General features: G+C 47.3%; 1 protein-coding gene across 2 annotated transcripts in view; it reads left to right on the top strand.

Annotated features, from left to right (window-relative positions):
- The first annotated feature begins 10,384 nt into the window (after positions 1 to 10,384).
- notch2 (notch receptor 2) overlaps positions 10,385 to 13,353 on the top strand; it is a 72,343-nt gene continuing 69,374 nt past the window's right edge. For both annotated transcript variants that reach the window (XM_088927609.1, XM_088927608.1), the window contains exon 1: positions 10,385 to 10,580. In XM_088927609.1, coding sequence (XP_088783735.1) covers positions 10,514 to 10,580 — 67 coding nt within the window. In that variant the 5' untranslated portion in view covers positions 10,385 to 10,513. The remainder of the gene's footprint in view (positions 10,581 to 13,353) is intronic.

The raw sequence follows: 13,353 nt of genomic DNA, 5'->3' as shown, positions 1-13,353 counted from the left end.
CCCCCAGCAGCGACACGTGAACGTCTGCAATGTAGCTTCCGCACCGCTAAAGAGCTCAGTATAAATGTGCAGAAGTGCTTTTAGGAGGTTTAACCGCATTTCAGAAGAAGAAATTGTTTTTGTGCCTCAGAAACAGCGTTGGATCAATAAGGTCTTCCAGTATTAACTTAGAAATAGACCCTGAATGCAAACAGGAAATTCCACTTCAATACCACCAAACCATCTGAGATCACAAGAATGGAAGTCTAAGTGAAAACGTCTTTAGAAGAGCAAAGGTGTCTCACACTCATTTTCAGTGGGCCTGGTGTCTTCTGGTTTCTGTTCCAACCTGGGAAGTCAATTAAGTAATTGACCTAATTATTTTCAGAATCAGACATGTATAGCATGTTTCTTGAGGCCTTTTAGAGTTGAATAAACAAGACTTTCACTTTCAGTTACAGTTTCCTATAAATCGCCTCAGAGCCTGGTTAGAGATATTACAAGTATACAGCTACTTAAATAATCAGACCAGCTCTGTGAGAACATGGTTGGAACACAAACTAGAAGACACTTGGCCTTCCAGGAACTGTTTGAGACCTCTGAAAGAGTAAAGAGTCCAAAAAACAAAGGGTTCTGCCAGGGGAGGACAGTCCTAGTCCCGGAGGGCCAGTGTGCCTGCGGTTTTCATTCCAAGTCAGTCAGCAGGGATGGATTTTGATGTTCGAAAGCCCTAGGTTATTGCACTCCAAACTGTGCAAAAAGAGGGGTAAACGCCAGTTGAATTACGTCGATTGACATGATGCACTTTAAACTATTCTCATGCTAAACCATGTGATTGATGGAGCGAGTTGAGCGACCATCACTTCCATACTTCTAGTGTCTAGAACAGCCACTAAAAAGCGTATGATTATTGATTTGGAGCACCTAGAGCCGATCGCAAACGTTGTTTCAGCTAATTTTTCGTAAGTCACTAGTGTTTTCCTCCCCCGTGACCCTTAAAAAAATTTTTAGGCCCTAGGCACTGTGTCTAAAGTGCCTAATGGGAAATCCGGCACTGTCAGTCAGCTTGTTATTGGCTTAACAACCCAATTACTTCCAGATCTTCAGACCTGGAAGTCATGCAGCCACACCAGCCTTATCATAGCTCTATTCATGCCCAGGAGGCCAGGGTCTGCTAGCTCTGGGGATGTCCTTACCAGAGTCACACAGTTCAGAGCCACACCAACAGTGGACTCCTCAGCTCCAGTCTGTATGATACTGATACTGTAAGGGGCAGATTCTCAGATTGGGGTCTGTAATTAGGGCAGTGGAGGTTTCTGACTTCCTTGAGCAAAGTGAAAAGTCTACTCTTTCTCAAAGACAAAAGGGCATGAAAGGCAAAGCAAACTGTTAGGCAGAGGGTGAGGCAGAAACCGCTAACTGCTCCAGCCCTGTCCTGTCCAAACAGAACAGAAGGAAAATGCTCTGGGGTGCTCATTACAAACTCTGTAGACTGTACCCTCTAGGAATGTGGAAGAGCGGGTTCAGCTTGTCACGCCAAACCTGGGCTTCAGAATGAGGGACAGGAAGGCCACGCTGTGAGCTCTGACACCCCAGAGGTACATGCAAGGGCTTTACTACATACTGTGGAAGAGACGGAGACTCGGTATGCATGGTGCCTAATGCCTAATGATGAAACATGGCAGCTAATTTGGTTCACCATTATAAGTTCAAGTAGTACACTGGAATTATCGCAGTAGGCCAGTTCAATAATACTGAACTCCAATAATATCACAGTTCAATAACACTGAACCCCACTGAGATAATACTGCATTACTCTTTCATTGTGCCACACCACACCGAAGTAGTTCTGCACTTATATTGCACTATGCTCTTCTATACTGCATTGCATTGTAATGATCGTAACAATGGACCTCATTCTTTTAGTTCCATTGCTCCTACTCTCTGGAATTCCCTTCCTACTTGCATGTGTAATGCTCCGACCCTTTCTCTGCAAAAGCCACCTTGTTTCATGGGCTTTCTCCTAAATGTCAGGGGTAGTGATGAGATAACGGACTAGGCTGAGTTCAGAGCTGGTACTCTATAGAGTTGAGCTATAGACAATTTTAACCAGGCTCTGTAACAGCTTCTTCCCACAGGCTGTCAGGCTCATCAACACCCTGGAATCTACTTGCACCCACCCCAGTTCCAGAAACAGGGTTTAAATCCCCCCAGTGTGTTGTGTATATTGTGTAATTTGCACTATCTGCACTTTGCACTATGTGTATCCTGTCTGTCCTGCCTGTATTTGCACTGTGGACCAGGAGGAACGATATTTCGTTCCACTGTATACTTGGATGTGACTGGAATGACAAATAAATGTGAACTTGACCTTGAACTTTACCATTTGTGTACCTATGTGATGTAATTTTTCTAAATGTTCTTTCATCTCCATTGTTGTTCTTTTTTATACATTCTGAAGTGTTCTCTGTTGTAGAGAAATTGTTTTAATGTGTATGTTTAGGCTCATTGAAAGGTGACATGTAAATTGAGATCAGCAGTATCTGATTGAAAATACTGCATCTGGTGCGGTCGTTCTGTGGCTAAGGATCTGCGCCTGTGGCTGGAAGGTTCGTATCCCACGGCCGGCAGAGAAATCCTACTCCGTTGGGCCCCTGAGCAAGGCCCTTAACCCCAACGGCTCCAGGGGCGCTCTGACCCCAAGCTTCTCTCCCTGTCTGTGTGTCTCATGGAGAGCAAGCTGGGGTATGTGAAAAGACAAATTCCCAATACAAGAAATTGTATATGGCCAATAAAGTGATCTTATCCTACTGTTACTGCAGTGCAACACTGCCTTGTTTTCTGTAACCTTACTGCCTCACATTCCAATAACAATCCATTCTTAAAAAAAGAACAACAAAAGACCTAACAGCAATAATACAATATCACTGCAGCAGTGGAGTCTGGCTTGGTAGTGTTTGTTTTGTAACAGCTGTGTGTGATAATGACAAAATAGCCGTGCCTGGGAAGGCAGTGTTTCATCAGTGGTGGAAAGTGACACCAGCTATCAGTTCTAGAGGAAGCCATGCACAATGGTGTGAAAAGACACTGAGCCTCTTTCCCTACTGATGAGCTGGCCAGGAGGCAGAGCTATGCCTGTGTTACAGTATGATCACACCCCCAGGACAGGCAGGGCTGAGACAGAAACCACACAAACAGTAACTATACAATCACGGCACTGTGAAACTCCGGGGAGGCCAACAAGGCTGGAAAGACAAAAATATCACCACAAAGAAATAAAGCATGTTTAAGGAAGGTGCTAATTAAAGGTGGATTGGCTACCTAATGGAAGAAACAAATACATGTCAGAACGTACACACATGTTCTCACGGTGTATTTTTACAGTGCCCTGCAAAATGACAGAAACGTCAGATCACCCTTGAAATATGGAGCAGGAGTCATCACAATGGCATCTCTTTTTGTTTGGTGGCAATTCAGCCTGTAACACTAACATTCTCATACAGATACAATTTTAAATCATGTCAGCGTTTAAGCAGGACCTGTACAAGCTGGACCTTTTGTCTACACATTCATAATCTTTTGAGCTCATTTAAAGAGTCACATAAAGATGATCCTAGATAAAAATGGCCTTGTGAATCTGTTTTTTATGTGCTAGGGGCCGATAAAGGTTTTTAGGGTCAAATTTCATTAAGTTATGGAAGGAATTTGTGTTTTGGTGGGAATGTGACACTCAGCAATGTCCTGCCCAGAAATCTGATGTGTGAAAGAGATGAGGGAGCTGCACTGCAGAAGCCTTTCGCAGAACAGGAAGATACCGTATAAGATCACTTTATTGGACATATACAATTTCTTGCATTAGGAATTTGTCTTTTCGCATACCCTAACTTGCTCTCCATGAGATACACGGACAGGGAGAGAAGCTTGGGGTCAGAGCGCAGGGTCAGCCATTTATACAACACCTCTGGAGCAGTTGGGGTTAAGGGCCTTGCTCAGGGGGCCCAGGCAGTAGGATTCCTCTGCCAGCCGTGGGATTTGAACTTGCAAACCTTCCAGCCACAGGCGCAGATCCTTAGCCACAGTGCCACTGCTCCACCTGTAGGATCCAGTGCAGTCCAGGACATAATAATAATCCTCACACTTTTACAGCAATTTTCTTGACACTCCACTCAAAGTGCTGTACAGGTAATGGGGACAATGGGAACCCCCTCCACCACACATCAGCTCTCACTAGGGAGGAAAACAGAGTGGTAAAACCAGTTGATAGATGGGGATTATTGGGGAGCCATGATTGGTAAAGGCCAGGACACTGGGGTAACACCGCTACTCCTTTCGAGAAATGCCCTGGGATTAGGGAACAAGTAGGGGTTAATTCCATGAGGAAGAGTGGAAAGAAATAACACGAGGTTTGAGCCTTCTTTAGGTGTGAGTCAGGTGTGAGGCGTGAGAGCAAGCTCAGCATCCGATACGCTGTTTCTTCTTTCAGAACGTCCACGATTTTGTGGAAACTCTGAAGTTCTTCTGTGCATTATCAGCTCTAACAACACGCCTGCGTGGTTGTTCCAGCCTCCCACAATCCTCTGAGTAAAGAAGTGTTTCCTGTCTCCATTCCCGTGTGCGCAGCCGCCCTGTGGACAGTGGGAGAGAATCTGACAATGCATGTGTGTTTATGAAGACGGTGAAGGAGGCAGAGATTCTCTACAGACACATCTATGCCGTGAATGTCTTCAGAAGAGCGAGGCAACACTCAGAGGTCAATAATCCCATTTCCAATTTAACATTGAAGACAGAACCTCTGTGCCTCACTTAACCAGGCATCATGGGATACTGGAGGCCACTGACCAAAACAGAGCAGTGTTACATCGTTCTAACCTCTTACTAACCTCATTATACTACCTGATTCAATTTAAGGTATTCTGTCACAGTACGGTATGCAATTGTCTGTAGCCTAGATGCCACTGGTGAAAGAGGAAGTAAAATGATAGGCAGGGCCCTTGTTGATACTTTTCAGGACTTTGAATATCTGCATCAGATCCCAGGTCATCTTTTCTAGTGGAGATTGTATCGACTGAGGTCTTTGTACAACATTCCTTCAGAAAGAGGGAGGGGGCAAAAGGTTTCTGGTGTTCCTTCCACACAAAGCCCTTAATTACATTGTTAGTGAACTTGTTATTTGCTTAATTGGACACATTGAAGCCTTTCCTTGTTCTTAAGTAGCTGGAGATTTAAAGAAGCCTATAAACCCCGCTGGACAGCAGCCGCTGCAGAGCTGGGCTTCCCTGATTAAAAGGGTCACATAAACCATGCGAGTATAAAACAATTCTAAACCCCCCGGCCACACCTGAAGAAGGCTTCACAGCCGAAATGTTGTGTTTTCTCTCTTCTCTTATCATCATGGAATTAACCTATTACTTGTTCCTTTGCAGCCTACGCATGCTGACGCAGCTACCCACCTAAAAAAAATTCTTGTCTGCTGATCAGAATACCCGCTGGTTTTGATAGCACCATTTGTAGTATGTTTGTAATTAGATGGCATTCTGTAGGTCTGTTTTCAATGAGGAATACACCTGATAAACTATGTAGAGTGTCCCCGGGCGACTTGCCTGAGCTGAAATGCGCTGTGTGGCCAATACACATCTTTCCACTGAAGAACAAACCCTGTTTAACAGGCAGAGTCAACTGCCATGCTTGATGCTGCTCCTCTGGAGTCAGGAAGAACAGAAGCCCTTGTGACTTGTTGGTGAAGGTGTCAGTAAAATTTAGAGCAGGGGGGTTCTGACCCTGGTCCTGGAGGGCCACAAACACACCTGCTGGTCTTAAATCCAGCTGAGCGTCACTACCTAATTGGGGTTTGGGCCCCCTGCCTGAGAAGTGCTGCAGTGTGCATGATGTATGTTGAAGATTATGTTAAGTACCTTGAATGTGTTACAGATTGATCATACCTCCTCTTTAAGAGTTCTTGCTTCTTTTGATAATTCAGATGTAGTGAAATACACCCCGAAAGAGCTGAATCCCCTCATCTTGTTCTCCCATTGTTCGCTTGATTCAAACCTTGCTTTGCCTGTGTGATGCCCTATTGTTTTCAACAAGTGCGCATGTCAGTGGAGTCAGGGCAAAGCAAGGGTGTTTCTTGGGGGCTGGTGTCCATGCCTTCAGGATGTTGTGTGCCCCACCCACATTCTCACATTTTCAGTGAGGCTCTACCACAACATCCTTCTTCTTTCCTTTAGCTGAGCAACCAGTTTGTCTTCTGCAGTGATGCTTTCCTTTGGCAAACAGGACTGCTTTGCTCAACCTGTTGTATTTTGTGTATCTGCCGGTGGTGTGTGATGTTAGTGATGGAAGCTGATTCATTCTGCAAACCTTTTCATCCATCTAATTCTCTAACTGCTTCACCAGTTCAGGGTTTGCGAGACAGCTGGAGACTATACCAGCAAGCAACGGGTACCAGGCAGGGTCCTGCTTGGGGGGGACGCCAGTCCATCGCAGGGCACACACAGAAACACACACACTCAAGCATGGGTCGATTTTCTCAGAAGTCAAATGACCTACCAGTATGTCTTTGGGCTGTAGGAGGAAAATGGAGAACTCAGAGGACACCCACACAAACATGGGGAGAACATACAAACTCCACACAGATAGCAGCCCAGCTCCAGATTCAAACCCAGGGCCCCAGTGCTGCAAGGCAGCCATGCTGACCACGGCACCACCATGCTGCCCAAAATATTTTAATGTCGGTTTAAAGAATCAACCACAGTCTTTACAAACTGTTCTATGCCTACCATGGTCTGTCTGGCACAATAATCCCACTCTTAAGTGCTGCAAAATGAAAAAGTACACTCTTGGGCAATGTCACTGCCACCCTGATTCATGAGGATTTAGTAATACCAGATTCAGGGTCATAAGCAGAAGTACACTCTCAGATTAAAAAAAAAACTCTGTACAATACAGCTGAGGCATGATCTGAGTGCAATCTTGAGTGAGTTGGTTTTGCAACCATTCTGTAATTTTCCTTTCATAAAGTATTTAAACAGAATTAGCCAGGTTTAGTGTTGGAGATTAACCCTTGGCTGTCTGCAGTGTGCCCTGGCAACTCAGCAGCTTTTCATTTCCTCTCCAGAAACACTGGAGCAGCAGACTTTGCTCTGTCCTGAAGCCTTCCAGGTGTGATCTGTGCAGGCGCACAGCTCCTTTTAGTCATTCTCTCTAGCTGCACTTTTCCAACACATGAAGCACATTTTCTTCCCTTCGTCTCTGGGAAATTCCTGGCAGCGGCCAGCGCACGTTACAGTGAGGACAAGCCAAGATGGCGGCTGACCTCACCTCTTCCTTCCACCGGGCTCTGTGCTTCAGCCTGGCAACGACATACCAAGAGCAGAAGAACGGCTACAAACAAAGAGGAGGCCATTCAGCCCAACTGGCCCGGCAGGGACTTAATAGTGAGCTGATCCCAGGGTCTCATCCAGTTACGTGAAAGGAACCAGGGTCATCTGCTACAACAACAACATGGCTGGGTTGTTTGTTCCAGACACCCACCACCCTTTGTGTAAAGAAACATTTCCTGTTCTCAAGCTTAAACACACTTCCCAGCACCCCCTACAACTTCCACTCACAGTTGCTCAAACACTAGCTTGGTCCTGTTTTTGCTGTCTGCTGCGACGGATCTGACTCCTGACGTATTGATCGGAAAGTGACGGGCGTCTGTCATTTTTCCATTCAGTGCTGTACGGATGTGATGAGGGCGTGTTGTATGTTTAAGATGGACTGAGATTCCTGGTTCTGTATTCTACAGATCTGAGGATGGGGGGTGATAAATAGGAAGGGATAGGTAAGAATGATCAGGCTGACGTTATGGCAGAGGTTGAGACCGAAATACAGGTTAGAAGAGGGATTATGCACAGCTTTATCGACTTTATATCCTCTGCAGTGGTGATAATGTGGAGCTGAGTACCGATCAGGTTGTATGGAGAAATATACACACTGGGGGTAACCCCTTGACTCTTTCTAAAAGTGTCAGGCAAAAAGGCCCGAACTTTGGAAGTTTTGACATTCCACCTACTTTCCAGGATTCCAAGATCCACCTACTGGTCCACTGAATATACCAAGGTTGACCACAGTTTGAAACCCATACTGGGCAGCAGCAGTATGGGGTGGTGTTGGCGGCGGAGGATCGTGTTTCCGTGACAATGGCAAGAACACTCACACTATCAGCGCAGAAGAAAGGCCTGGCAAACTACTTCCATGTCTTGCCATGAAAACTCTATGGATAGTGACGGGGGAGCTATCCATAGGGTCGCCATGAGTCGACACCGACTCGACGGCCCTCAACCACCACCACCACCACAGTTTGAAGAGTTGGATTACGGTAGGCTGCTATGGGGATACTTCTGTTTCCTTTGCACAGAGGTGGTAGTACCAATCAGAATTATTATCATCTGTTTTTTTTTTTAATAGGAATGTGACTCCTCTCTTAATAGTACAAGGAATAGATCATGCCGACTGTGCTGGCTTACAGGGAATGAACTACTCGTTTAATTTTCAAATGCATCACGTGTTGACGTGTGTAATCAGACATTTTTCACATCATTTCTTCTCGTTTTCGCAAACGCCTGGAATGTCACCGCCGGGCTAGCGTTCCAGAGATGCCAGCGCGGGAATACACACGCGCCTTCTCCGCTTGGACAGCAGCCGGGAATGAACTGGGCATTTCTTCACTGTTGAATTGAAAACGTTCGTGCATCCTGATGTCCCAGACAGATCCTGATAGATTTCTTGACTACGTTTCAAGAGCATTTATTTCATTTTTCCTCGACAAAAAAAACGTAGCTTTCCTTGTTTGTTTGAAATGGGTTTTTGCCTGGTACAGTAGTTAAATCAGCAGTCTTTTCTTCCAGTGGTGACAGTGCTGTCCCTGGGCCACAGGGGGCGCTGGCACGACCCCGCACGTGCGAGCCGAAAATGCCGTGGTTATTTCTGGAAAAAGACATTACCGGTATTCATTTCATCATAATAATTATATATACTCGAGAATTTTCCCTTGTTTTCTCCTAAATATAAATATATCTTTATACCAGTAAAGATACCAGTCGAGGGAGTAAGAAAGACTGACAGCATCGATTATAGGAGCATGAAGTTGAACTCCTTTTTATTACTTTACAGCCTAAAAGAAAAATTTGCACTTTAATTTAATGTAAAATAAATCAAGACAGAACTACCACGAATATAATTTATATGACATGATAACGTTTTTTTCGTGAAATATTGAACACATTAACAGTATATCACAGTTAACACTGACAGGATGGTTAAATATTAACCGAACCTAAAATTATCTCTGAGAAACAATGCGGAACAGAGACAGAAAATCCACCCCCCCCCCCCAAAAAAAAGGGGCGGAAAATGTATAGAAAGGTGAAGACTAAATGTTTTTCAAATATGATCAATTTGCAAAACTATTAATTATGGATTGAACTGGTGTGCGTGTGATTTTTTTAAACTGCACTTTATGTTTAGAAAGAGTTCTTCGGGCTGTGACGTGTTAAGGACATTTTTCCTTTTTTTCTTATTTTCTGCAGCGCTATTCATACAAGTCTGCTATTCATACACCATCGCCCGTCTGATCTCCTGCGAACTGTCAACTGCATGCTCCCTGGATATGCTCTCCCTGCAGAGACGGCACACTTCACCGGTGCCATCGCATCAATCTGCTTATTATTAACGCTGTCACGAACACGTGGAGGAGGGTGATCTATATATTTCTCTATGTAACACGCAGATTATAATAAGACACTCTTCGGTTTTATCCCAAAAGACACAAATTCTGCAGAACCGCGTTCGCCGCTGCCCCGGCCGCCGCGCGCTCCGCAGACAGCCCCGGCTCCAGGCGCCGAACACGCCGCGAGCACCCACGACGGCGAAACTTTTCAATTTTCGCCGCTTCTCCCCTGCTCGGCGCAAACACAACTGCGAAAAACGACGCAAAAACGACCCAAAAAAATAAGCGAAATCAGTGAACGGGTTAATCTGAGTCATACAGCACTGAAAAGTTAGAGAATGGAAATTCCTCCGCCGGAGAGAGAGAGAGAGAGGTAGCAAAGGGTTAGGGCGAGGGTGAAGTTGGTTTAAAAGAAGCTCATTAAATCACTTTGGACTTGTCACTCTCCCGTTTCTCAACAGTCAACAGAGCACATAGATGATTTAAAATATATATTTAGAGGCTGGGCGTGTGAAGACGGGTGTCCTTCAAGTACATCAACGCGATTCCGGCGGAAGGACACGATCTCTGCGTCTGAGAGAGGCAGAGAGGGGAGGGAGAGAGAGAGAGAGAGAGGAGTTTTGAAACACTTCAGTAAACAGTTTCTTTTTACAGCGGCCGGAAAAAAAAAGAAATAGAGAGAGAGAAACCTGATTTTTTTAAAACAAAAAAAAAACCCCATTCGATCACGCCAGCCTTCCGACTTGGCGCGTCCCAGAAACGCCGTTCGCCAGGAGTGTTTCTCCCCGGTGCGGGTATCTCTATGTGGATGTTACAGAGGCGATGGGGAAACCCGGGCTCATCTTGGGGGAGATCGTGCTGATTCTGGGCTGGCTGAGCCTGTCGGGCGGTGAGTACAGGACCGCGCCGCTCTCTGTGCGGGGACGGGCATCGGGGCACGGCGCTGGGCTCTCGGACCCGCTTCGCGGCTGTAGCGGGCTCGATCTCCCCAAAAAACAAAAATACTTGTGATCTTGGCAGAAAACTTTTTGATCTCGGTTCCTTTTTTTTGGGGGGGGGGCGTCTGAACTGAAAGCAAATTTGACAGTGTAGTGAGACCAGTTAGTGTAATGTGTCACTGCCCGAAGGAAGCATGGTTTCGCACGCTCCCGTCTTGATTAAAAAAAAAAAAGAATAATTGTACAAAAGCAAACAGAAAAATGTAGTAAATCGCCCTGGATTGGGCGAAGCTTTCTCCTCCACGAGTTAGCACGGTTGGTAACCCGTGGTGTGACGGGCTTTCCACGGCGAAACTAAAACGCATGAGTTTGCCATCGCGATGGTAACTTATTTTTGGAAGGGCTGCGCTCCAACCGCTGTGCAGATGTTTGGCGATTTTGTGTCTGAATCTAAAATGGATGCTGTGCAATTTCACGAAACCTTGCCGGGGCCCAGCGATGGTACGAGTTATTATTGGAAACCACAGCTTAAAGCTGTAATTTTAAAGGCAGGAACCCCGGAGTCTTTGAAAATGAGGCGGCTGGACGAATTTCTGCGGATATTTAAAGAATGCGAGAAGCGCTTCATTTTGAGTAGAAGTGTACAGATCACATCCACGCACCTTTTTTTTGGTCTCCAGAAGGGGCTTTTTAACCCAGATTATTTTAATGAACGCATGCAACTTTTGAATACCCGCAGAGTTAGTAGTTTGGTATCATTTTACAAGGTTTTCGCTGGTCCATCTATCCGTCGTCAGGTGTATGAAATGTGTTCGGTACAGGAGCACACAGCGATTAGACTGGTTTTCAACACACTGGTAAATCGCATATACCAGATCCGAGAACCGTAACTGATTTAGCCCGCAGAGGAGCTCTTAATTAAGGGCACAAGTCACAAACACGGCTGAGACCTCTCTGTTAGAGGCCGTCGGGCACGACAGCGGCCGCATTCCCCAAGTTTGGCATCACAAGAGTCGAGCACAGCTCAGCGCTAAAAACGGTGTGAGCGCTCAGATTGTGCTGCTGCTGGTAGGGGCCGATGCCCTGTTGTTTGTTTGTTTGTTTGTTTGTTTGTTTGTTTTGCTGGACTGGCGGAGCCGTGACAGCTTCACCGCTCCGAAAGCGTCAGTTTCCACCTGCCCCCCGCGGACTGAGAGGAGACAAAGTCTGAAGCCTCGGGTTTCACTAGAGACGAGGCAGCTGCAGAAAAACACCCTCACACACGCACACACGGTCATGCATTTTCCGGAGTATATTGTTGGGGGGGATGACTCGGCGCTGCGTTAAGCGTGCGGTACCTGGACATCCCCGGTGCCTCGGACATGTGGAGCCGCTCTCCAAGCGCGGGGCGGGGCCGGGCCGGGCCGGGGGGTGGTGGTGGGGGAGTTTAGTTTGCTCGGGTGTGTGAGCGGCCGGAGAGCCATTGACCCCTGCCTGGTGTTCCCCGACGACGAAGCTCAGCTCAAAAGCTTGCTCTCCGTGAGATGACCGCCGGGCTACAGACGGCTAGGGACCGGAGGAGGAGCGCAGACGCCGCCTTGGCGTGCTGTACTGTGCCGTGGTTTGCGCCTGTCTGGTGTGGCTACCTCCCCCGGACTCGGGGCTGTGTGTTTGTATTATTATTAGATAGTGTGAACAGATTGCAATTTTTCATTTTCGGCGCAGTCGTCGACCACAGCGTCCGCGCAGAACATCATTGGTGGGAAGAGGGCTGTAGTGTCCGGCTGCAGGAAGGACACTTTCGCCCCTCGGCACTTATTTCGTTCGCTTGCTTTTGCTGTCGTGTGATGTGTGGCTTGGCGTTTGAAGTTGCTTTTCCGGCGGGCAGTCCCGCGCCGAGTCTGGACCCCATTCCTGCCTCCTTCGGGAGTTTCTGTCATCGGTCCGGCTTGCCGTCTCCTAGACAAAGCTGGCCAGCCCAAATCACACCCCCGCCACTGAACTAACGCCGTTTCAAAACCCTGCTTAGTTCTTCTATGTAGGGCTTTTTAAGAAGAAGAAAACAAAAACATCTCTAGCAGCGGTTCTTGAAATCTGTTCCCTACCGCAGGCGACCCTCGGGCCGAGGAGAAGCCGTGAGAAGCCGGCTCTTGGGTAAACCAGCCTGACCCTCGAAACTAATTCCCTGCTCAAGGGACGCAGCCCCGCCGCCAGCGGCTCGGCGGGCTGCCCTGTCGCCCTGCCTGTCCGTGTGCCCACTGCGGTGCCGCGCACTTCGCCGTGGCTGACTTTCTAGACTCTGGATAAGGGCGCCTGCACCTTGTCAGTTCTGGTCCTGCGCCGAGACCTGTCTTTCAGCGGGTACCGCGACTCCGTGATTTGTCTGTGTGCTCTTTGCTTTGTTTATCCCCCGATTGCGTGGATCTGTAGGTGCCTGAGGGCGCTTTCTGAGCGGATACCGAGAATTCCGCAGTGGCACCTCAGGGTCCGCGTCGTCGGCGCACAGCTGGGTGCCGCCTGGGAGAAGGGGCTACAAGGGCCGGTTTTCAGTTCAGGTGATGCCAAGGCCCGTCGAGTTCTCTCCAGCGGCCCGGGGGGCGCTGCCCGGGCAGGAGCCGGGGCGGGGGGCGGAGACAGGCGCGCAGGTAGAAAGGGCTGGAAATTGCCGTTTGAGCTCGTTCTGGTTTAATCAGCTCCGGGCTTGTGAATGTGGTGCCGGATATTTTATGTTTGTAACCTTATTTT

This window comes from Atractosteus spatula, chromosome 11, assembly GCF_055471065.1.
Source record: "Atractosteus spatula isolate fAtrSpa1 chromosome 11, fAtrSpa1.hap1, whole genome shotgun sequence".
Classification (NCBI taxonomy): domain Eukaryota; kingdom Metazoa; phylum Chordata; class Actinopteri; order Semionotiformes; family Lepisosteidae; genus Atractosteus; species Atractosteus spatula.
The sequence above is the reverse complement of the archived record's forward strand: the minus strand, read 5'-3'. Positions and strand labels throughout refer to the sequence as shown.